General features: G+C 50.2%; 1 protein-coding gene across 1 annotated transcript in view; it reads right to left on the reverse strand.

Annotated features, from left to right (window-relative positions):
* CEMIP (cell migration inducing hyaluronidase 1) overlaps window positions 1-17,217 on the reverse strand; it is a 79,495-nt gene extending 62,278 nt beyond the window's left edge. The window contains 7 exon segments of the mRNA XM_077128514.1: window positions 1,474-1,653; window positions 7,261-7,497; window positions 8,232-8,370; window positions 8,868-9,014; window positions 14,053-14,245; window positions 14,248-14,333; window positions 14,336-17,217. Of these exon segments, the coding sequence (XP_076984629.1) occupies window positions 1,474-1,653; window positions 7,261-7,497; window positions 8,232-8,370; window positions 8,868-9,014; window positions 14,053-14,245; window positions 14,248-14,333; window positions 14,336-14,396 (1,043 nt within the window). The 5' untranslated portion in view covers window positions 14,397-17,217.
* Between the last annotated feature and the right edge of the window lie 8,530 nt (window positions 17,218-25,747).

Consider the following 25,747-nt stretch of genomic DNA (forward strand, 5'->3'; position numbering starts at 1 on the left):
CACCTGCCTTCCCTGGAGAGCCCAGTAAGCCTGTTCTAGCAAAGAGCCTTACGCCAATATCTGCCCAACAGCCATTCATGACTGCAGGAAGGAATGAAGGGCGCTGGGTCCAAATCTTAGTTCCACTGATTTTCAATGCCTCTCTGCAGAGGAGGGATAGAAATGTAGCCCCTGCCTCTCTATCTCCTTTAACCCCGTGTGTGTCCGTGACAGCATGATGTGTGCCCGCCTGCCTGTGGCTCTTGTTTCTTAGGAAAGAGGAGTCAATAACATGTGTTGGGTGCTTATGCTGTGCCAGGCACAAATACTTCATTCATGTTATCACAGATAATCCTCCCAACCGTCCTTAAGAGCTCCTAAGAGATCCCTATTTTACATGTGCAGGAACCACAAGAAAAGGAGAATGAGTCACCTGCCTGCGGTGACACCTAATAGGCTGCAGCCCAGACTTGAATTCAGGTGGTCAGATGCCAAGTCCCAGGGCCTTAGCTGCTACCTCCTTCTGCTCAGGCCGTAAGTAGCTAGTCCCCTTTGCATTCTAGCTCTCATTGTGAATTAATAAACTGGCCTTTTGGTTTTCTCAAACCATGAAATGGAAGTACCCTTCGTTTTTGCTAACAAAGGAGCCCTGTAATGCCAAGGTATTTTGTCATCTTTGGCTGCTTGGGTTTCCTGCCCAAACCCTGCCAGAAAGAGCAGCTCTCGGGCTATTGGAGAATGCACCCTGGACCCTGGAGTGTCCCTCCCTTGCCTGGGGTATCTCTGGCCAGCCAATAAAATTGCTCTGCTCCAAGACCAGAAAAGGTTCTGGCTTGTCCTCCGATCTTGCCCACAAACGAGATGAAAGGAGGGGTGTCACAGCCTCCAAACAGCAATGAACCAATCCCCTCTACTTTCCACTGAGCTGAGAGCTGACTTAACAGGATGAAAAGGTGCGGTTCCTGTAGGGCAAACAGAGTCCTCTTGGTGCCAATGTGTGTGCATGCCAAAGATGGGTATGATGCTACCACCCGAGGCACACAAGACACACCGGAGCACATCAAAGGGCCTCTTCTCCTTGGATGCTGGGCTGGGCAGACTCACTTTGCATACTCTCTACATAATTGCCTGCCAAGCCCCAAGGCATGACAGGACCAGCGGGGAAGAGTTCCTTGCCAAAGGAGGGCAATTAGCTTTCGCATAAGCTACACAGCTGAGGCGGAGCTCCTGCATACAGGAGAAGCTCAATTAATATTCCTTACGTGGCTGACTGAATGAATGATTTCATATGAACAGAGTGGGATACATTTTTAAGGAAAAAACAGGCCCCCTCTAGCAACACGTCTGATGCAGGTGGCCTGTGTACCTGCCTCTCTCCAGGTCACCACTTAGGGAGGTGTGGCCATGGGGGAAGAAGGGAAGGGTAAATCTTGGGTGGCACAGGATGGTGTCGCTGTCCTGGTACCTGGTGGAGGTAGAAGGGATGGGCGGTACCTGAATCCGAGATGCAGGAAGTGCTTGCTGCCCAGTTTGGTCACCGCCTTCCTGGCCATGTCATCCAAGTTTCGAGACCCTTCGTCATTCACCGCCACAGAGAGGATCCTGCCATCGGGCACCGCGTTCAGGTACTGGGCCAGACGTTCACTCTCTTTCTTGGCTCTATAGGTGTCAAATCTAGAAAGGGCAGAGACAGTGGATTTTAGCAGGCCTGTTTTGCTGTAGCTAACCTGTCACCTAAAGTGCCCACGGGCGGTGATTTTCACAGAAAGAAGCTCTTATTCTAACGAGAAACGACCATCTCCAACTTGACAAAGATGACCCACCCTCATATACATAAAATAGGCATGGCATACAGGTTTTTAAAACATCTCTACCACTGCAGGGAAGAATTCAGAACGGAATACATAATTTTGTAAAGATCCCCACTCTTCCCTATGTAAGTATAAAGATATTGTGCCACGACAATGGAAATTCCAAAAGAATTTGTCTTGGAACCCAACAAACAAAACAGCCATACAGTAATTTTAGAAAAATCAACCAGTGTGAATAGCCAAGAAGATGCTGGCAAAGAAAAGCGATGTTGGTATGGATGGTGGCAGAGGTGCCCCTGGGTCCTCAGAGGTTTCTCAGCTGTTTGATTCACCTGCTCTGACCTGTCTATGCCCCTCATTCTCCACTCTCCTTCCCCAGGAATCGCCTACTGCAAGCTTGGCACAACCCAGCAACGTACGCCCACACCACCCGCCCACTCCATCTTCATTCATCCACCTCCTCTTTTCTCTCCCTAGTCACATCCTCACTACCTTTTAAGAGCTGACCTAAATTCCCACTTCTCCAGGAAAGTGTCTCAGATGACCTTGGCCTGCATGTGTGTGTGTGTGGGGTGGGGGGGGAGGCACACATGCGTGGGGGTGTGTTATCAGTGTCTTTATTTATGCGTATAGATTCAGCCACCGGGTTCTCGAGGTCGCAGCCGCGTATTTTAAGCAGACTTGGAGCAAGTGTTATCTTTGCAATCTCCACAGCAGCTGCCTGGATAACTTTTCTTTATTCGGTTCAACAATGAAAGTTGGATAACTGCAAGCAATGAGACCGCATGCATTTAGGGTCAGGGCAGGGGTGAGGGGGCAGAGGCTCTGTGGCATGTGCAGCCATCGTGCTGGTCCTGGCAGAGGAAGTAAAGTTGTCAAGGGCACAGGAAGACCTGGGTTTGAGCCTCAGCCTTGACATTTCCAACTTTGTGACTTTGAGTGTACTTAGCCCTTCTGACCTTGGCATTTTCATCTATTTTCACGCCAATAATGACACAACCTGCCTTACAGAATTTTCATGCAGTTCAACTTTATATGGCAGGTAAAGTGGTAAACACAGTGCTTTGCACACAGAAAGTCAGAGATTGTACCGCATTGCTCATAGTCACCAGAAGGCAACGCTTGGCTGTCCCGTGCATCTTTACCGGCAGGTGCTTCAGTCACGACCCAGCCTGAGCCAGGGCCACGGTCTGTTCCCGTCGCCTTCACATTGATACGCAGGACCCGAGCCAGTTCCCAGGGACTGCCCACGTCTCCCTCCTCCAGCAGCACCAGGGTGGCTCTGTCTCCACTTTTCTACCTCAGCTGTGTCCTTTGCATGGGATCTTCCCCTTTTAGTGGCCTGGGACAGCCCCTGTACGGTCTGGACAAGAGCCCCAGGGGCCTGAGGGGCAGCACTTGTCTGCCAGCTTTCACCAGAGCCAGAGGGCCGGCGGCAGGACACCTGCCCACGCCGCTTCCTAACTAACCCACACCTCTGTCCCCACGCTCCCGCCCGAGCCCAAGCCACCACCACGTCTTTTTTCTTTTTTCTTTTTTTACTGTATAATATAACAGATATACAAAGCAAAGAAAAAGCAATCGTTTTCAAAGCATTCTGCAACAAGTGGTTACAGGACAGATCCCAGAGTTTGTCATGGGCTACCATACCATCCTCTCAGATTTTTCCTTCTAACTGCTCCAGAATATAGGAAGCTAGAAAGAATATATATATATATTTAAATTATTGCTTTGTTTTCCTTTTTGTGAAAAATAACATATGTACAAAAAGCAATAAAATTCAAAGCACAGTGCAACAATTAGTTGTGGAACAGATTTCAGAGTTTGGTACGGGCTACAATTCCACAATTTTAGGTTTTTATTTCTAGCTGCTCTAAGGTCCTGGAGACAAAAAGAAATATCAATATACTGATTCAGCACTTATACTCATTTGTTAAACCTGACTTCTCTGTATAACTCCACCATCACCTTTGATCTTTCTTTTCCACTCTTTAGGGGTATTTGGTTTGGCCATGCTAACTTTTTCATGTCGGAAGGGCTGTCAGTAATATGGGGTAGGGAGATGGGACTAGCTGATGTTCTGGAGAGGCTGGGCCCTCTAGATTTCAGGACTTATCTGGACCAGGGACCCATCTGGAGATTATAGGTTTCTGGAAAGTTACTCTAGGGCATGGAACCTTTGCAGAATCTTATACAATGCCCTAAGTGTTCTTTAGGATTGGCAAGAATGGTCCCGGTTGGGGATAGGCAAGTTATGGTCGTCAACTGAAGCCTGCATAAGAGTAACCTCCAGAGTAGACCCTTGACCCTATTTGAACTCTCTCAGCCATTGACACCTTATCCCCTTTTGGTCAGGATGGCATTGCTGATTACAGGGTGCCAGAAAGCCACAACTGTGTCTTTTTAAAAAAATATTTTATTCAGAAATATCCATGTATATTCAGTCCAAACATACTACACAATCAGTGGCTCACAACATCATCACATGATTGTGTATTCTTCACCATGATCATTTTTAGAACATTTGTATCACTCCAGAAAAACAAATAAAAAGAAAAAAAAAAGAACTCATCCATCCTTTACCCCTTTACCCACAGTATTTCAATCTACTCATTTTTTACCCTTTATCTCCCGCTATTATTTATTTATTCATCCTTTTTTTTTTGACTCATCTGTCCATACCTTGGATAAAAGGAGCATCAGACACAAGGTTTTCACAATCAACAGTCACATTGTGAAAGCTATATCATTATACAATCATCTTCAAGAAACATGGCTACTGGAACACAGCTCTACATTTTCAGGCAGTTCCCTCCAGCCTCTCTACTACATCTTGACTAACAAGGTGATATCTATTTAATGCGTAAGAATAACCTCGAAGATAACCTCTCAATTCTGTTTGAAATCTCCCAGCCGCTGAGACTTCATTTTGTCTCATTTTTCTCTTCCCCTTTTTAGGCAATAAGGCTTTCTCAATTCCTTGATGCTGGGTCCCAGCTCATCCCTGGGAGTCAGGTCCCATGTTGTCAGGGAGATTTACACCCCTGGGAGTCATGCCCCATATAGTGGGAGGGCAGTGAGTTCACCTGCCAAGTTGGCTTAGGGAGAGAGACCACATCTGAACAATAAAAGAGGTTCCCTGGGGGTGACTCTTAGGCATAATTATTAGTAGGCTTAGTTTTTCCTTTGCAGGAATAAGCTTCATAGGGACAAGCCCCAAGATTGAGGGCTCAGCCTATTGAATTGGTTGTCCCCACTGCTTGCAAGAATATCAGGAATTCCCCAGATGGAGAAGTTGAATATTCCCTCCTTTTCCCCCAGTTCCCCAAGGGGACCTTGCAAATACTTTTTTATTGTCTCCCCAAATTACTCTGGGATATATCAGGGCATGACAGTAACCCGTACAAACCAACAAGATATCATGCGCTATTCAAGATTCCATGTAATTATGCTGTTCAAGTAAACTGACCATACAAGTTAAATTAGATAATGTACTACCAAAAATATACATTTTACACCAAATAAATATCTCTCCCTTTGGTCTCTCACAGATGTTAAAGTTTGAAAATATGGGCCATATCATCCTTTACCCTGAATTCTCATTTACCTTAGTCCTATCCAGATCAGCTTCACTCATATCCCCAGCTGAAGTCTAATCTCTTTTTCACCTTAACAGTTGCTGTATGGGGTAATGCTGACTTTCATAGCTTCAGAGCTCTAACTGTGAGTCTCAGGTGTCACATTAATACCCAGAGTTTCAGGGAATGACCAGGTTATATACAAATAGCTCAGTATCTCAGAATTTAGAAGTAACAGTTACAACTCCAAAGTATATGTGACTGCTGTAACAGTTTACAATCTAGGACCCTTTACAATAGGCCCCAACCTGATAATCCATGCTTTCGACTTCCATCCTCTGAGCTTGTATATCACAGTTAGTCCATACGAGTGAAGCATGATAATATCTGTCTTTCTGCTTCTGACATGTCATTCAACATACAGCTCTTAAGGTTCATTCCCCTAGCTGCATGCCTCACAACTTCATTCCTTCTTGCAGCTGCTCAGAAGTCTATTGTACTTACACACCACAGTTCCCCCTTCCATTCCTCAGTCATTGTACCCTTAGGCCACCTCCATCCATTGTAAATCATGAACACTGCCACCACAAACACCAGTGTGCAAATGTCCCTTCCTGTGCCCACTCTCAGTGCCTCCAGGTATACACCTAGCAACAGGGTTGCAAGACAATATGGCAACCCCACCCCTAGCCTCCTGTGGAACCACCACCCTGCCCTCTAAGGGGCTGCACCTCTCAGCTTGCCTACAATAGTGAATAGGTACGTCTCTTTCTCCACATTATCTCTATTACTTGTTTCTCTCTGTTCATTTTTAAACAGTTTTATTCACATGTCATATCATACAACCCAACCTAAGGAAACAGACATGCCTTCGCCATCATCATCTATACGAAGACAGTTTCTTTTCTTCTGCAAAGAATCCATCTCTGTCCCCCATGCCCCCAGCTTGTTGACATTTAGCTTTGGCATCATGCCTTGGTTACATTCAGTGGAAGCATGTCACAGTGTTACTGTCGACTACAGACCCTACCTTGCATTGACTGTACTTTTCCTTTATACCATCCATTATCAGCACCTTGCAATGGAACATTCATTTGTTCTATCAAAACTGTTGTCATAATTTAATCACATTGTCCACTCTAGGCCTTCCCAAGTTACATCTCCCAGTCTTTATCACATCGTTTCTTGCACAAACCCCTGGAGGAGCCCCCGAACCACACCCATTGTTTTAATTTTTGCCCTCCACAACCAATTCATTCTCCATACAGCAGCCAGAATAATATTCTTTTAAATCAGCTCGCACCCTTCCTTAAAGTCCGTGGGTGGCTTTCCACCCCACTTCGAATAAAATCTACTTTCTTGCCTTGACCTTAATGTCCCACATCCGCCCTGCGGGTATCTCCCACATCATTGTGCCTCTCTTCCATCCTCCCCCCACGCCAACCTCTCTGGGCCATTCCAGTCTTTAAGGTCATCATGCCCTTTGTCACCTCTGGTTCTTTGCACTTGGCTGCTTTCTGTCTTGAGTTCTCTTTCCCTGACTCATTTCCACCCTGTGGTTCCCATCTCGAATGCCACTTCCTTACATTGGCCTTCACTGACCACCTTATCAGAACTGGTCTTCCCTAGTAATTCTCTATCATTTCACTATGTCTTTTTTCCCCCTTATACCACTTAGCATAATGGGAAACTGCCTCCTGTGTCCATGCGTGCATGTGCTTGTTTCTGTGAATTCAGCTTCACCAGGGAACTGTCTGGGGAGGAGCACCTTTCCCTTAGGGCAGAGATTTCTATTTCTGCTTCAAGTGCCCGGACCCGCGCCCGCTGCAGCACATGCTGAGTAAGTGTCTGCTGAATGGACGAGGGCGACTTCAAGTGCAGGCACAACTTACCGGTCAGAATGGACGACTGTCCCTGATTTGGGGTCGATGACGTGAACAATGACTCCACGATGACCCCAGCTCCTTTCAAAAAAGTAGCCTCCTTCCTCCATGCCACCTGGGTGAAGGGTCTTGTTCAGGAATGTCCAGGAGAGCTTTTTCTGCCCGTGCAACTCAAGGGTACCTCCTCTGCCAACTCCGATGTACTTCAGGCCAAAGTCAGGGTCCGGCTGCACATCTTCATCAGCCCTAGGAAAGAGAACAGCTCCCCAGAGTCGGCCAACACGCCTCTTTGCCAGCTGCTGAGCCCAGGGGGGACCTTCTCCCACCGTGGCCACCTCCAAGCCAGTCACACTTCTGGTAATTACAGAAGGTCAGTAAAAATAGCGTTAGCAGCCAGATCTTCCTGAGCCAGACCAAAATAAGTCCAAAAAACGCCAAGCAGATGTACTTCTAATTAGCTAACAAGTTGGCACTTCTTCTTTTCAGCTGTAAGTGGTTCACGTTTTGGTCCATATCAGATGTGGAATCACCTGGTCATGCATTGCATACCCTTGTGTGTTCTTGGCTATCACTTCTTGGAACTCTCAACTGCTTAAAGAGGGAACACAGCCAGAGGCAAATAACTTTTTTTTTTTATCTTGGAATAAAATGGAATTTTTCTTTATCTTGTCCATCACAACCCATTAAACACTTGCAGACCTCTCTGAATCATGATGTGACTGGAAGGTGGCTGAAAGGCTGGCAGGGACTTCCATAACAGAAGATAGCACCCAGGCCACAAAAAATAAAATTCCTCATGTACCTCTTCAGCTCATCCAAATCACCATGTCTGCTTGTTCATGATTGTGATCTGGCAGGGCATAATGATGATTCTTGCCTTACGCTAAAGCCCTGTCATCTTGCCTCCCTCTCTTCCTTGGAAAGCCTCATTCCCATCAGATCCAAGAGTAGCATTTGACCCATGGACGCTGTCTACCCACCTTCCATACAAAATGATGCTGAAGTTGCCCTGGAAAGGGCAGAGGGCACTCCCAGCATGCAGCTCTCCTCCGTTGTCAATCAGAATGTGCCGGGTACGCAAAACAATTGGCTTTTCATGGTCTTTAATGACAAGCTTTCCTGAAGAAGTAGGAATAGGATGAGGTTTAAGAGTGTGAGTATGAGGGTAAGGTACAGCAGAGCCAATGACAGACTGCCCTGAACTCCCCTATTTCATCTAGGCAGGCAAGAAGGCCTGTCTTTTGAATGCTTCCATGTCTGCTGGGTTTACAAGTAATTCCTTTCCTCTCTGCCTCACCATGTGCCCCACCTGCTTTACTGCCATCGCTGCACACACTGCATCCAGTGACTAAGCATCTAAAAGTAAAATAAGTTGGACTGTTCAGAACACCAAAGGATTTTCCTCTATGAATGCTTCTTTCACTGAGATTGGACCTCCGACAGGCCATTCCTAAGTGCTCAGTGCTGATGGTTATCTTAAACAATCAGATGCTCTGACATTATCCCAAAGCATGCAACCTTTGTTCTGTCCATCTGCAATTATGGCAGCCCTGCATGCCATGTGCTGGGCTCTGGGGCAGTGGAGGGAAAGGTAGTAGGCAGGCAGATTGGCTTACCTCCCTCTGAGATGTGAATGGAGTGGACGGTGGCAGACGAGGTGAGTAGAAGCTTCCTGCCCTGACCAATGTGAACATGATGGCTCAGGTCATGGCCTGGGTTCCAGGGTTGTAGCTCAGGGCTCTGGTCAGGGCACTCAGTTCCCACTGCAAGGAAGAGAGAAGTCACTGCTCCTATCCGTCAGCCACAGACCACGGGGGTCTCTCATCTATTTTCATGGCCCCTGCCTCCTCTCAATTAGAGCTAGAGGCAGGCCTTAAAGAGCAGGGAGACATCCCGATACTAGAGTCAGGAACCCTGAGGTCCAGTCCCATTTCTTACATTAATCCATTATGCATCAGTGGACAAATCACTTTCCTTTTCTGGGCTCAGTTTCTACCTTTGAAAAATGAAGGGTAGACCAGATGACTCCTGAGGATGTTACAGAATCTAAAGTTATATTGTGATCTCCCCAATGATTTTGATTACAAGTCTCTGGAAATCAGTGTTTGAAGAGTAACCAATGCCCCTTCCCCTTAAGCATGAGAATTTGATGTTTGATTAATTTCCAGCTCTCTTGCCATGGAAACTGTTACCAAGCAACATATGTTTCTAACATATGGTTGGTAAATGGCATCTAAAGTGGGAGCAACTATAATTGAATTATGACTACCTGGTGTTGTTAGGCATTGGGTTGCCTTGAGGGCTGTAATTCTCATAATGTGGCATGTCTCTTGCAGGAACCCTGAAAGGTCTACCTATGGAGTTGTTAGAATGACTCTGATGGGGCATGAGGTTTCTAAGCAGGTGGGACAATTCTCTCTCTAGTGAGAGTCTTGTATCCTCTAACCTGAGCTGTCACCTAGGAAACTGACAAGAGTAGCTTCTAGACGGCTGGTATAGAATGCTACAAGGACACCTCCCATGGAAGAGAAACACCTGACACTGTCCTGATGCCAGGCGGTGTTTCCATTCTATATTCTCCAAGGGAATCTGATGCCCCATGTGGTCTGCGGTAGCCTTGTGAGTCTGAGTGTTTAGTTGAACCCAAGAGCCCGCTGATGGGTGTTGCAAGGCACTTCTCCCCTGACCCCAACAGTAACCCTTGGAGGGATCTCCACCATTGTATGGCTAACAAGGCTCTAATCTTGCAGCATACCCTGGAGTGGTGGCCATAGGGGGACTGTTTCATAATATGGCTAAGTCTCCTTGACTAGAAAGGGAAACTCCAGAGGGAGAAATGTGGGAAGAGGTGATGGGAAAAGCAAAGTGAGAATTGCTTGGCCTAGGAAATAGGCCACGATGCCCCTCACCCCTGTTTTTTCCCGTTATATCACTAAAAAACTCTAAAGTATGAAACAGTAGATTTCAAAATATCCTGGAGAGAAGCAGGGGAAGTGAGAAGCAGGGATTGCAGGGGCAATGTTCCAGGTGGTGAAGATCCTGGGTTAGATACCGGAAGGGATGGAAGCCCTGAGGATGGGAGTGTAAGAGACGCTGTGTCTCTCAAACAAAGTAACCAACATCCACAATGGGGGCTGGGGACCCCAGGAGGGATTCTGGCTTCAAAGAAATCACTGGCATGTCAGAGCTAAAGGCTATCTCTGGGATATTAGTGTCTGTCCCATATTTATATAACTCAAGGAGAACTGGAAAGGAATTGCCTCTTTATCCATACTCAACTGTGCCTGATAGGCACTCCTGAAGCCCACTCACATTGCACTGGCTACTGTGCCCAAGCAAAGGCAGCGACTGGCCCTTCCTTCCATCACTGCCCAGCATGTCTGCCGGCCTCATTCTCCACCCTTTTTCTAAGGCCCACCTGCTTTGCTGTCAGGTCTAACTCAGGCTTTGGATCTTTTTCATTAAGAAGGAAATTTCACAGCTTTTGGAGTTTTACCAAGCAGTGCTTCTAGCTGAAGTAACCCCCCAAGGGCTCAAGTAGTGGCAACAAGATGAAAAAATGTGGGGCCTGTTCATCAGTGAACTTTTAATTTTAATGTAACAGCAGAATAGCCAGAAACTGCCTGGATGGCTGGCGGGTGGGCTCTCTGCTCTGCATTCAGCAGTCAAGGGTGGTGATGGCACTGGGCTATGAATGTTCCTCTCACTTAAGGGGCTCCTGTGTTGGGTTTGTCTCCAGATGGGGTCAAAGGCTTGGCTGGCTTTCAGAGGCCTTGGGACACCCTCCGATGAGTTCTGCACTTAGAATGTCAGTTTCCCAGGAGGTGACTCCCCAGCCGAATGGGGAGCACGTGGTGTCCACTGGTAAGCCCAGTGGTCAGGCAGGGAGCCACACACATGCTGGGAAGGAACTGTTCCAACTCCACAGGACAAAGTCTTTGCCCTCACATGTCCACATTTCCCAGGACAACCAGGACTGCCCCCTTTACTCTCCAGTTTCACTCGTTTGCGCCAGATTTACATCTGGATTTGGAGGTGGTCAGTCAGACCCTGCAGGCCTCCTGTCATTAGAGCACAAGCCCCAGCTATCCACCAGCTCTGACCTCACAGCTAAAGCATGGCGCTAACGAGTCTGGACAGTTCTTCATTGGAGCTGGATATTTAGCTCTCGGGGAAGAACATTTATCAGAGAACTTGCCCCTGTATGAATCTGTGAGTGCTGGAAACAGCCAGTGCCTTTGCTGAGATATCACCACCGCAATCACCAATACTTTTCAAGGAAGGGACACATCAAGGAGGGTTGGGTTTGAATGTAAGGCCCACCTTCCCAGAGTGTGAATGTCAAGGACTGGCTTTTGCATCCTTTTGTTGTCAGAGAAAAGCACAGATGAGACAGAACCTCAGAGGCCCAGCCCCTTTTCCAAGTGGTTTGTACTCAAATGGCAAGAGAGATGTCCAGGGCGTGGGGAGATGCACCCAGGAAGTGGCCTGACCACACCTCCCAAGGCCCCTGCGGTGGGTCACTCTCAAACCCAAACCCAGTGGCTGGCACCCGTTAATGTCCCCTTTCTGTTCATTAGTTGAATAAGTGACTTGGATTATATTGTCAATGATTGCAGTAAAAGTTCTAAAATATTGATGGCTTTTTACGTTCCCTAAAGATCAGAAAGCGTCTATAAGGAATCACATTGAAGGAATTTCCCTAGTAATGTTTATAGATTACTTCCCTCATTCAGTGGGTTGAGAAAAACAAAATATACAATGTGGCTCTTTATTCTAATTGTACAAAAGCTTCAAACTCTATAACAATAACATTTTGTAAGAACAGTAATCGATGGTGATGATAATACTACTAAGCTCCTATTCACAATGTAGAAATGGCCCCCATTTCTCACTTTCTACGCCAACTTAGGTTTGTTTGAGGGCTATAGCCTATAGTCCAGGAAAACATGCCATGTGCATCAGGATGTTAATTCAAAACCACTCAGAGAAAGGGTTGAAGATACTGAGAGCAGAAAAAAAACCCAGCCTGAATCTCACATAAATGCTGCTCAGGTTACAAAGTGCTTTAACGTACCCAGATCTTCTAATGCCAAAATGAGAAGGAACCACTGAGATCAGATGGCAGCTGGCTCTCCAGATAAGTATGTTGTTTTCCATTCAGGCCCTTAGCGTGGTTTTTAAATTTTGACTTAGTTGCCAACATTTAAACAATAAGGAACTTTTATTTTTTATTTATTATTTATTTGGGGGGAGCTGAAGGAACTATTTAGAACCCTATCATAGGGGGTGCAAGGGTAGTTCAGTGGTAGAATTCTTGCCTGCCATGCAGGACTGGGGTCGATTCCCAGTCCATGCACACCCACCCCGAAAAATCAACAAGTGATGCTGCAATAATGGGATACTCACTCTGAAAAAGAAAGAAATGTGACCCCCATCATACAGCATACAAAAAACAAAAACCCCACCTATTATGGTACTGGTTATCCGAGTCTATACATGAGGTTAAAACTTATAGAACTGTACCTCACCAAAAAGTCAATTTAACTACATACTAATTAAAAAAAAAAATCAGGAAACAAAGAAGCGAAATCTAGATTTCCACCTCTCCTAAAAATTCAGTCGTTCCTTCAACCAGGGGACACACGTTCCCGCATGGCCACACTTGGCCAGACTGAGAAGTCGGTGCCACTTTGGAGGAAGTCACGCCCCCCACTGGCCACACCTCGTCCCACCAGCGGCATGCATTTATGCCACCTGCTCAGCCCCTCCTAGAGTCTGCACCCCCGATGGCAGGGGCTGCTCAGCCCCTCCTAGAGTCTGCACCCCCGATGGTAGGGGCTGCTCAGCCCCTCCTAGAGTCTGCACCCCCGGATGGCAGGGGCTGCTCAGCCTCTCCTAGAGTCTGCACCCCCGATGGTAGGGGCTGCTCAGCCCCTCCTAGAGTCTGCACCCCCGATGGTAGGGGCTGCTCAGCCCCTCCTAGAGTCTGCACCCCTGATGGCAGGGGCTGCTCAGCCCCTCCTAGAGTCTGCACCCCCGATGGTAGGGGCTGCTCAGCCCCTCCTAGAGTCTGCACCCCCGGATGGCAGGGGCTGCTCAGCCCCTCCTAGAGTCTGCACCCCCGGATGGCAGGGGCTGCTCAGCCCCTCCTAGAGTCTGCACCCCCGGATGGCAGGGGCTGCTCAGCCCCTCCTAGAGTCTGCACCCCCGATGGTAGGGGCTGCTCAGCCCCTCCTAGAGTCTGCACCCCCGGATGGCAGGGGCTGCTCAGCCCCTCCTAGAGTCTGCACCCCCGGATGGCAGGGGCTGCTCAGCCCCTCCTAGAGTCTGCACCCCCGATGGTAGGGGCTGCTCAGCCCCTCCTAGAGTCTGCACCCCCGGATGGTAGGGGCTGCTCAGCCCCTCCTAGAGTCTGCACCCCCGGATGGCAGGGGCTGCTCAGCCCCTCCTAGAGTCTGCACCCCTGATGGCAGGGGCTGCTCAGCCCCTCCTAGAGTCTGCACCCCCGATGGTAGGGGCTGCTCAGCCCCTCCTAGAGTCTGCACCCCCGGATGGCAGGGGCTGCTCAGCCCCTCCTAGAGTCTGCACCCCCGATGGTAGGGGCTGCTCAGCCCCTCCTAGAGTCTGCACCCCCGGATGGCAGGCCTGCCCCTTCATCGTGTGGACGGAGGAACGGAAGCCCAGGAAGAGCCCCGAGCTAGCCAGGCTGGGCCAAGCTCGGACCCCACAGTTCCTCCCCAGCCTGGCAGCCTCGCCGACCACGGCGGGTGGCGCAGCCCGTCCTCTGCCGCGGCTCACCTGTGGCTGCGGCCCCAAAGAAGCAGGCCGGGGCCAGCCAGCTGATCATCAGCACCACCTTGAAGCAGAATTCCCGCCTCCCAACAGCCTCCACCATGGCGGAGCAGCGTTCCTGGAATGCAAACACAGCTGAGTCAGGCGCAGCTCCCGCGATCCGGTGCCCCGGAGGCGGTGCGCAGGGCGTCACGGCAGGCCCCGTGGACGCACAGAAGCCAGGGGCACCGGATGGCCTAGCCTCATGGCCACACACACCCGTCGGCCCCGTGTAGAGTCCTCGCTGGGACTTCCTTCAGCTGCTGTGACTCAGGCGTGGGCAGATTGGGGCATGCAAACCCTGCCACCATCCTGCCCGAGTCCCCGGCTGCTGAGAACGGGCGATATGTGGGATCTCAAACATCGTGCAGCAGCCCTACTGAATGAAGCTTTCTTCTTACGCTAAGAAAGGAGCGATGGAAAATCATAAACTGGTGATTAGGTGCCACCAACCTGCAGTGTGAACTCGGCTGCTTTGCTCACCCTCTCTGGGCCTCAGTGGACTGGCTGGATTCTGATCTTTCCTCCACCTTTAGCAGTCTATACTTCTAAGACCAGCCTTAAGTAATACCACAGAAACTCTCAACACGGATGCCTGCATGTTATAAATCCTTTCCATGTTAACTACCCAAGAGGGAGGTGACGCAAAGATAGCTGATAGTCCCCCCAAATCTATCCTCCCTTCCTTCCTCATTAAAAGAACCCCTAATTTTTTACCTGGGCACATGGCTACCTAGAATTAAGACCACGTTTCCCATTCTCTCTTGCAATTAGTTACGGCTTTCAAATTAAGTCCTGCCCAAGTACAGGAGGAGTATAGTGTGTGTGTTCCCAGAAATGTCCTTAAGGGAAGGCAGGTGGCTTTCTACTCTCTCTGTTCTCTCTCCTGCTGGTTGGAATGCAGACATGATGCCTGGATCTTCGGCAACTATATTGAACCATATGGTGGGAGCCAAGCATTGAGGATGGCAAAGCAAATAGAGAGAAAGAACCTGGGTCCTGGTCCTATGGAGAACTGAAATAGCCCTGGACTGAATGCCTTTGGATTTATATAAGAGAATCTATATTATTAAAGCCACAGTTATTAGGGCGGGCCACAGTGGCTCAGCAGGTAGAGTTCTTGCCTGCCATGCTGGAGACCCAGGTTCAAATCCCAGTGCCTGCCCATGCAAAAAAAAAGAAAAAAACCTCTATGGCAGAGTTCCTAAACTAAAGCCACTGTTATTGTTTTCTTTAACTTATATAGAAGGTGAATATCAGATTCTATCAAGATAAGACTCAAAACAGGTACTTTAAAAAAGATGCATGACTTTTTAAAATACAATGCCACACGATAAGCGTCTTTGTGTTCCTGTCCCATGTGGCACACACAGAGCTCAGACTGGGCCTTGGGAGGGGCCAGCTCTGGCTTCTACGCCCTTCTCCCAAAAGCCTCCCCTGAGTGTGTCATTGTGCCCAGAGATAGATAGCTAGTCTCCCCCACCCAGCAAGGGGCTCAGCTGTGTCTCATCCATGACAGGCTCCTCCCTTCAAACTAGCTCAGCCACAAATCTGATCGTCCCTGACCTCTCAGCTCAAAGCGCAGCTCTGTGTGAGAGCTGGGTGAGTCGGGGTTGGCCAGAGGGGTCTGAAATGGGAGCACACTGGGCCCTTTGCCTGCTATCTCCCACACAGGTGTGCCTGGGGAGGCCGGGGCGGGAGGAAACCATGTGATCAAAATCAACGCTGGGGTGTCCTTTGCACAGGCACCCCGCCCAGCGGGCAAGAACAACGGGGCCCTTTCCCATCATGTCAGCCCAACTGCAGAAGGCATGCATCGCAGCACGTGGGAATGGCTCCTTTCCCGTGGCCCTAGGAGGTGGGGCTTCGCTTTCACGCTCTTTGCAATAGAAAGGAGGGGAGAGCGGGGCCGGGCGTGTCTCACGGGCCTCGGGGGAAAGCCAGAACCCTGCTCTGAAGCCCCGGACAGTGTAGAAAAACCAAAGGTAGTTGGTTGTCTGGTGCCAGGAAGCCCAGATAATCCTGAGGTGCCTCTGGAAGGAAATTCTTCTTCTGGTAAAGAAATATGACATGTGAGGATGGTGGCAGCGGGGCGTGGCAGGCGGGCACAGCCATGGGGACCACCACGGCCCATCTGGTCGAGTAACCCTTATGGAAGCATTTCCTCCTCCTGTGGACACCAGGCTCCTGTGAGCACACTGGGAAGGCCAGTTCACGTGGACTGTCAAGCTCTGACAGCCTCTGATAATATCGTAGATCATTCAAAAAACAAAAACCCGAAACACAACAACTACAAACACTTTCTGGATGGATGCAAAAACCATTCCACTCGGAGAGAATAATGTGCAAGCCCCCTTTTCCTGATATTGAAGGGATCTTCTGCTGCCACCCAGCCAGTCTGAGCCTCAGGAGGCTGGGGGAACCCCCCATCCAAAGCGGTGCACCCCACATTTCTGAGTGAGCGGTTGTCTGTGCTTTCTCGCCGGTGAGCGGTTTCCCCGCGCCTGAGTCCATTAGCACTAGAAACATTCAGTTGCAGTGAATCCCAACAGTTCTCGGATTTCGCTTGGGAATTCTTCATCAGGGGAGGACAGCTTTCTCAGCTGGCCATTAAAAGCTTTCTGGCATTGGGAAGTAGGATTCCAATTCTCCGACAGGCGAGATACGATCTTGAAATGGTTCCCAGCTGCTGCAGGCCTCGGAGGGCTGCGTGTCGGCTAACGATGCTAGAAGTTTCCACCGGAGGCTGTCGCAGGCTCAGGAGGTCTGCCCGACAGGGGTCCGGCCTGCCCCTCAGGGAGTGCAGTGAACCACTCCCACAGAGCCAGGGCGAGAGAGAGAATGTGGACTTCTTTGTGGAAGGCTGGCATTTTGGGACACTCCCCCAAAATCTTCACAATAACAAGCTGGAGTTTTCCAGAAGCTCAGCATTTCTCCATCCCAGCTGCTGCTCGGCCCTTGTGCTCGCTGGGCGTCACGGGGCCGGCACAGGCAGCGGTCCTGCCAGCATCTCTGTCTGTCTTTCCTGTGGCCGTGGCACTCTGACGTCCCGGCCTTGGCCCATCCTTCCAGATGGCCCCGGCCACAGCAGCCCTGGAGGTCAGGACGTGACATCTGCAGAACAAGAGGAGGGTCAGAGAGCGCCCCAAATTCCAGAGCAGCCCCGAATCCTCGCTCAGACCTCCCTGGAGCAATAGCACTAGCGAGTGCAGGTCCCATGGCCTGCCCCGGCCCCACAGGATGGGGAACTCCTGTGCCTGGAGAGGCTGCAGAGGCCGCAGCTCTCCTCAAGGATTGTCTGAAGACAGGGAGGGAGAGGTAGGGCAAGGAGCCAGCAGAGGTGAGAGGAGATTGAGGGATGATGGTCTGGGAGGGGGGAGACACGCGCCTCTCTGCTTGCACAAACCTAGACGAGGCTCGGCCAGGCAGCTGGCACAGTGGGGCGTGGCCAAGAGCCGGGGCTCAGAGTCATGAAGTACTTGGGTTCGAATCCCAGCTAGGCAGAGAAACAGCTGCCCACCTGGGCCTCACTTTCTTTCATCTGCCAAACAGGAATGATATGTCTCACATTGCAGGGTGATTGTGAGGCTCAGGGGAGATGCTGTATGGGGAGCTTAGAGCCCTGCTTGGCTCACGGTCAATGCACAAAATGCAGCGGAAGCTGGCATCATACACACGCGGTGGGCCGGGAGAAAGAGCCTGGGAACGGGGGTCTGAGAACTCGGGCTTGAATTCCAGCCCCGCTGCCACCAGCTGAGTGACCACTGGCATGGAGTCCACCTTCTGTGCCCTTTGCCTTCTCAAGTTCAGGATAGGACGGCCACACTACCTACAGCCAGGGCTTCCTGCCCTGAGTGTTGATGGAGAAATGCGATCTCCAAAAAATGTGAGCTCACATATCTCAGCTCTCAGGCCACGTCCCCTGGGAGGGGCAGGAGGGCGGGACGTGAAAGCTGCACCCTCCCAGCACCTGCAGACGAGTGGAGAGCAGGGCACAAGGAGCTGTGCTCCAGAAGGCAAGCCCCTCACTGGCTCCCCAGGTAAAGGGAAATGGAGGGATGGAAACATCGTCCACATATAACTGCCTGGAAATTCACTCCTTGCCTCACTTGGTAGTTCAGGGGAGAAATCTGATCTGAGCCTGAGTGGTATGGACACTTTCCATCAGGGGATACATGCACATAGGACCCTTTTCTCCTTTGAGGGGTGAGAGGCTTTGGAAGATTTCATGCCCTCGTGAATTCTCTGGGGCACAACTGATTTCCTCTTTCATTCCACTTCCTGGTTATGTGTCCCAGGATAAATGACTTCATCTTTCTGAAGCCCACAGGCTCCTCATCTTCAATGACAATAATAATAATTAAAGCAAACATTGACAGAACCAGCCCTTGCTATGTGCCAGGCACCGCTTCATACCCATTTTTTTTTAGGTGCATGGTCCGGGAATCGAACCCGGGTCTCCTGCATGGAAGGCAAGCATTCTACCACCGAACCACCCTCGCACCCTTTATGCCCTTTTTATTTATTGGCTAATATATTCTTTCATACCAGTCCTTGGAGGTGGGTACTGTTATTATCCATAGTTTAAGGATGGGGGAAACTGAGGCACAAAGGGCCTTACATAACTTGCCCAGGCCACCCAACCAAGAGGTGGTGAAGCCCAAAGCTGGGTCTCATTTCTGGAAATTGTGTTTCTAATTCTGAAAGATTAAACAATTTGCAACTTGGTCCAGGCTCTCAGAAGGTAGAAGCGGGTAGGAAAATGGGATTATACAGCCAGCACGTCTCAAACTTCATCACACGCAAATCTCCAGGGCACTTATTAAAACACATTCTGACTGGAGGGCTTTGGGTGGGGCCCAGGGGTCCAGCCGAGGTCACAGAGCAAGTAGGGGTGCAGGCGGCTCCGGGCCCAGGCCCAGGCTCCGTGGAGTGGGGAGAGCACCCCCGGTGCCCACCCAGGGTTTCTGAGAGGAGCGAACGCTTGCTATTTGCCATTTCACTGCCTCTGGTCAGTGCAATGATCCCAGATCAAGCTGGGGTGAGGGCGAGGGCAGGTGGGCAGCCCCTGCAGTGAGGGAAGCCTCTGTGTCTCCATTTCAGCAAACCTGTGCCCAGGTTCCTGGAGGGCGGGGTCCCCCGCACAGCACCAGCCAGACCCTTTCCTGGGTAAGAGCGCACGTGTCAATCTCCAATCGCGGGGGGGCCACCACACACCCTGGGAACAGGAAAGCGGAGCCCACAGGGCTCTTGCCCCCAGGACAGAAGACTCTTTTGACAAACTGTGGCACAGAAACCCTCCTCTTACACTCCCAGCAAGAGCCCCACCCCTTCTCCTGAATTAGGTGACGGTCAGCCACGCAGCCCACCCCAGGCCCAGCAATCCCCTTGCAGAGAAATGCACCTGTCTGGCCACCTGGTGCAGAGGCAGTGGCCCCAGAGAAAGAGAAGGGAGGCAGGACAGCCTGAGGATCCTTTGGGATCCGAAGTAAACCCAGGAAATGTCCCAGTTCTGGGGTCCCCCTGGCAGCCCTCTGCCCCCCACCCCCACCCCTTCCAGCTCTTTCTCAGAGGGGCTGCCCTCAGCACAGCCTCCTTTGACAGGATGGGTGGAACTGGTGTGCCAGGGACAGGAGGGCTTGCCCACCTCCTCAGAGTGAAGCCCTTGGACGGGACCTTCGCTTCGGCAGCCCGAGCACCCACCTGGCAGCTCTAGTGTCAGTGCTCCTCAGTGACGACCTGCTCCTTCCTTTTGAAAACACATCTCCCCAGACGCCTCTCCGTGTGGCAAAGGCCCAAAACCCTGGGGACACGCCCAAGCCTGCTTTCTTCTCCAGAAACTGTGCTTTTAAATCTTAACACTTCAGCTCCTGGCAGTTTCATCTCAGGATCACAAAGGAAGACGCTCTTAGGACTGTGAGGCATTAGCCAGCCGGCACTTTCATGTGCACGTAAATCACCGAGGGGCCTGTGCAAGGGCAGACTGTGATTCAGCAGGTCTGAGGTGGGGCTGCTGCTGCCTGTGTCACACGCTCCCAGGTGCTGTGTAGGTCTGCGGCTCACACCTTAGTTAGCCAGGCCTAGCTCATCCCCCTCTCCCCATTTGACAGGTGAGCAAGCTGAGGCCCGCGAGCAGACAAGAGCCGCTCACATGGGCCAGGGGGCAAGTACGTGGACACTGAGCCAGTGTTTGATGAGAGAAGGGCTGGTTCCCTGACCCCAAATGATAGGACACACGTGACCTCCCCGACTATTCGGCTCGCCTGCAGAGAAAGGAAAGATCAGAGCATCTGTTCTGGCCTCTGTTTCCATCGAGGCATCACATTAAGTCACAGCTTGGATAGTAAACACGTCTCTCGGGGATCCATTATACATTCATGGAGTCTTAATTGAATTCTACAGTGGAAACTCCTCGTTTGATATGGGAAATTCCCACAGGGGAGTCCCCTGCAGAGCCAAAGAGGAGAGATGCCGCCATTTCCTTGTGGTAACAGAAACCCACCCTCACAGCTGCCCCCCACCCCCACGCGTGTTAGAACAAATCCAGCAGGTCCAAATGCCTCGTCCCATCACCCAGTCAACCACAGCGGCTGGTAGATTCCAAGCCATCTGCAGCTGCAGCTGGGAGTTAGGCAGCTCGGAAAACCAGCCTCGCCTCCTGTAGATTCAACACATATGTTCTCAGCACCCCTGGGCAGGGAGAGAAGACAGCATTTCTGCCCTCGAGGGATTTCCTGTCCCGTGGCTCTATGCACGCTGCTTCTCAGAAGGCCGTGGAATCTCAGTGATGAACACAACCTTCCCAGCAGACAAGATATCTTCTAATAGCGAGTTGACCTCTATTCCTTTGCTTCAGATTAAAACACAAGAGTAAATAATTTAGCCACAATGATATCCTAAATTTCCTGAGTTTTGTTGAGAACTCTTCTGTCCAATACTTGAGCAATGAGTCACATGTGACTGTGTGGATTTACGTTTAATTAAAATGAAAAAGTAAGTTCCTCGGTCGCACTACACACACTTCCAATGACCAACAGCCATGCCTGGCCAGTGGCTTCCACGATGAATGGCATGGAGTCTATTTTTTATGTGTGTATAGTGGGGGTCACATTGCATTCTTTTCCACGTGACTATTCTGTGACTGCAGCACCATTTGCTGAATTTTCTTTTTTTTGAAGTGCATGGGTCAGGAATCGAACCTGGGTCTCCTGCCACGCAGGCGAGACTTCTACCACTGAACCACCCTTGCACCCCGCTAATGGCATGGATTTTCAATACCATTGTACAAACTTCTATTGCACAGTGCTCAAAGAGTGGCTTAACTGGAGCAATAAGCCAATTCAGAGTAACGACTCTCAAAGTGTTGTTCCTGGGCCTGCCGGATCAGCGTTCCTGTTAGAAACTGCAATTCTCAGTCCCTACTCAATGGGGGAAAGAATAGGCTCTTCAACAAATGGTGCTGGGAAAGCTGGATATCCATGTGCAAAAGCATGAAGGCAGACCCCTACTGTACACCCTATGCAAAAATTAACCCAACCTTGGGCCACGGTGGCTCAGTGGCAGAGTTCTTGCCTGCCATGCTGGAGACCCGGGTTTGATTCCCGGTGCCTGCCATGAAAATAAAAAAAAAAAATTAACCCAACCTACAACTTCTCTAATAAAATAATAATAATTAAAAACAAAAAACTAGCTCAAAGTGTATGAAGACCTAAATATAAGAATCAAAACAATAAAACGCAGCCCCATCCGAGCTATAGGTTTTTGTTTTGTTTTGTTCTTACTATTATTACTTTTATTTTTTTTCTCTATATTAACATTCTATATCTTTTTCTGTTGTGTTGCTAGTTCTTCTAAACCGATGCAAATGTACTAAGAAACGATGATCATGCATCTATGTGATGATGTTAAGAATTACTGATTGCATATGTAGAATGGTATGATTTCTTAAAAAAAAAAAAAATGGACAGCACAATACTACCTAATTGTAATGCAATTATGTTAAAACACTGAATGAAGCTGCATCTGAGCTATAGTTTTGTTTTTTTCTTATATATTTTTGTATTTTTTATTTTTATTTTTTCTCTATATTATCATTTTATTTCTTTTTCTGTTGTCTTGCTATTTCTTTTTCTAAATCGATGCATATGTACTAAGAAATGATGATCATACATCTATGTGATGATATTAAGAATTACTGATTGCATATGTAGAAAGGAATGATTTCTAAATGTTGTGTTAGCTAATTTTTTTTAATTAATAAAAAAATAAATAAATAAAAAATAAATAAAAAAATAAAACGCAGCCCCCAGCAGCCCCCAGCAGCCCCCAGCAGCCCCACTGGACTCTGAACCATGGGGCCCAGCACGCCGGCTTAATCACCTGCAGGCGATTCTAATATACATCCAAGTTCTAGAACCACTAGTTCAGAGTGTTAATCCAGCTCAAAAGAGACATCTGTCATCCATCGTTAACCTGTCATGGGGTGTCAACCTCAGGACTATTTACATGGTATTGACTAAGTACTCAGGCTTTGTCACAAGACGGATCCAAATCAGATCTGCCAGCTTTGTGCAGACTTGGCCAAGCCATTTACTCTAAGTTGTAAAATGAGAGAATAATAGCAGCTGCTGTCTAAGGCTGCCGGATCCCGGAGGATGGGATGGGGTGATGTTGGCAGTGCATGTGGCACCGTGGTTGGCCTGGAGAAATGAATTTATTACATCGTCCACGTGGAGCCACACTTCCCATCCATGACCCTACGTAGCTGACTCACCCGATGGGGTTTTAGGCAGCCGGTCTCACTGATAAATTGATAGCGCTGCATCATCAGTTGAGAGGGGCATCTAAACCAGAGATGCTTTTTCAAAAGCTTGTCACAGAGGACCTTAGGCCGAAAACTCCCCCCATGGGGCAATATGTGTATGGATTGGGAAAAATACAAATATGGCACAATGGGAGAGCTGCGCTAGGTTCCAGGCTGAGGTTCTGCCTGGACTAGGTGACATGTGACTCAGCAGGCCCAGGGAGTCAGCAGATCAGGTCATTGATCCCTAACTGTGGGTTAACTTCCCATTGACCCCGAATGTGTTTGCTGCTTCCTCCACTTACGAGTCCTTTCCCTGGGTGACCATCCTGCCAGCTGTCACTCTCGGATTTTTAAAATTCATTCATTTGCTTTAAGACCAATTTCTACCTCTCCTGGGGATTTCTCCACGACCTTAAAATCTACATACATTGCTTCTTCCTCTGCAGAGGTGAATGAGCAGGTCCTTTCCGTGTACAGACATCCAGGCAACGCGCGTGCCAGAGCAGCTGGGCCACCCCTGCCCTCCGCCTCCCCAGCCATACCTCCAGCTCAACAAACAGACCGCTCCTTCCGTTATGGCCATGTCTTTCCCAGGAGCTTCAGTGGCCTTCCCCGCACAGGGGCATTTGTCTGGCCTTCCCAGGCCATTAGATATGTCTACAAATAAGTGTGTCTGATCTACAGAGAGGCTGCGAGTTCCACCAGCCCAACCCCAGGCTCCTCCGTGTCCTCACAAATCAGCGGATGCAAGTAGGTATTTGGGGACAGGAGATGCCCTCTGACCTCACGGACAAGTGGGGCCCAGTCCCAGCCCAGCCATCGTCTACAGAAAATCCAGCGGCCCTGCGGCCTGGCAGCTATGGGGCTTTTATTCCCAGTCCCCGGCCTGTGTGTTCCCCAGCCCCAGCAGCTGAAAGCTCAGATGATGCCAAGAGCAGCTCATTGGTTCAGGGACTTGAAGGGTTACGTGTCTCCTAAGAGTCTCGAGTCAGAACTTAGAGCGGCCCGAGTTGGCTCACCGGCCACACATCTTCTCAGCCGGTAGTGGGCTCTTTGCTGCAGCAATAAACACTTCATCAATTGTATTTTTTAACTGAAAACGCTAGCATCAGCAGTTTGCTTGGCATTTCTCCTGGCCTGAAGTCACCCTAAGTGTGCCCATTTATTTTTTTGAAGAAGATTTCTGCAACATGCTTCCTGGCCGCTCCCACCAGGGTTGTTTTCAGGGCCCTTTGGATGCATCCTCTCCTTGCAGGAATTCAAGGCCTTCCCTGAGGGTGGAGGAGCTCCTAGGCTCCCAAACAGCTACAATTTCAAAGAGGACCAGATCCTGCTAAATGAGTGAGGCCTCCTGGGGTGTGCGGCCTGCGCCAAGGAAAGGCAGAGCTGAGCCCTGCCAGCAGAGGCCCCCTCTAAAAGCTCTACGCTAGGAATCTGGACTTGATCCTGAAGTCGTGTGGGGGGCAGGGCACTGGCGGACCAAGAAGTCAGGGGAACGAGTCGATGTGGACTCTCTAAAGTCGCTGCTGGTGGGAACAGGGAGGGTGGGTGGGAGGGGAGAACAACGCTGCCGCCTGGAGGTCTCTGCTGCCGTTTAGCGAATCCACCAAATATCAAGTGTCTATTGCTTGAGGGCTCTCGGCTCTGGGACACAGCAGGAAACAACAGGAGAAAGGACCCCTGGGCCTGTCCTCACGGAGTTTACAGTCTGGTGTGGGAGGCAGGGGGTGGAGACAGGTTAAGAACAAATAAGCAAGTAAATGCATCGTAGGCCTGCTGCTGTCAACAGCTACGGAAAAAAAACAAAGCCGGACACGTGGTGCTGTGGGTTAAACTGTGTCTCCAAAGAGACAGGTCGAAGCCGTAACTCACTGTGTACCTGGGAATGTGACTTCATTTGGAAATATGGTGTCTGCAGATAATCAACGTAAAAGAGGAGATTCTAATGGATTAGGGTGGGTCATAATGCACTATACGGCGGGTGTCCCTCTAAGGAGAGAGATTGGGAGGGGCAGAGGAGACCCATCGGAAGGTCAAGTGATGGCCGAGGCAGAGGCTGGGATGGCACTGCCCAGGAGCGTCAAGGATGGGCTGGCAGCCACCAGAAGCAAGAGCGAGGTCAGGAGGGACTCAAGTCAGCAGGGCCCCCCGACTCCCTGATTCTGAACTATCCACCCTAGAGCCCTGAGAGAACGCATTTCTGCTGTTCTGCCACCAGACAGGGGTTATTTATTATGGCGGCCCTGCGGACTAAGACATGGGTCAGGGAAGGTCTCTCCAATAAGGAGACATTTGAGCAGACCCCTGAAGGAAGCTGCGGGGCAGAGGGTAGTGACGGAAAAATCCAGACAGAAGGAACAGAAGGGTCTGAGGGGAGCAGGGGAGGTGTGTCCCCAGAGCAGAACGAGGCAGGTGCTGGGGCAGAGGGCGGAGGACGGAGAAAGGTGGGGTGATGAGACGTGTTGGCGGTGACCACCCAGGGGGTACAGGTGGGGTAGGAGTGTGGGGAGAGGAAGGAGGTGTGTGGAGTTGAGGAGGCAGGGCAGAGGCCACCTGGTCATTGCTTCACCAGCTGCCCAGCGAGCGGGGCTGGCATGAAAGCACCTCCCCCCGGACGCATTCGTATTTGTCATGGTGCGTGCAGGCTGGAGCGGACTCGACAGCAAGGTCTGTGCCGTGCCCACGTACGTCACAGCGGGGCTTCAGAACTGACCACCCAGCCTTCTGGGGCCGACCCCTCCAGGGCCTGCAAGTGCATCGACCCCGGGCTTCACGGGTCCAGTGCACGACTGCCACCTGGAGTCCAGGGCCCAGGGGAGGAGAGGCCCGGCGACTGGCTGCCACGGCCGCCATCTC

This window comes from Tamandua tetradactyla, chromosome 14 (genome assembly GCF_023851605.1).
Source record: "Tamandua tetradactyla isolate mTamTet1 chromosome 14, mTamTet1.pri, whole genome shotgun sequence".
NCBI classification, from domain to species: domain Eukaryota; kingdom Metazoa; phylum Chordata; class Mammalia; order Pilosa; family Myrmecophagidae; genus Tamandua; species Tamandua tetradactyla.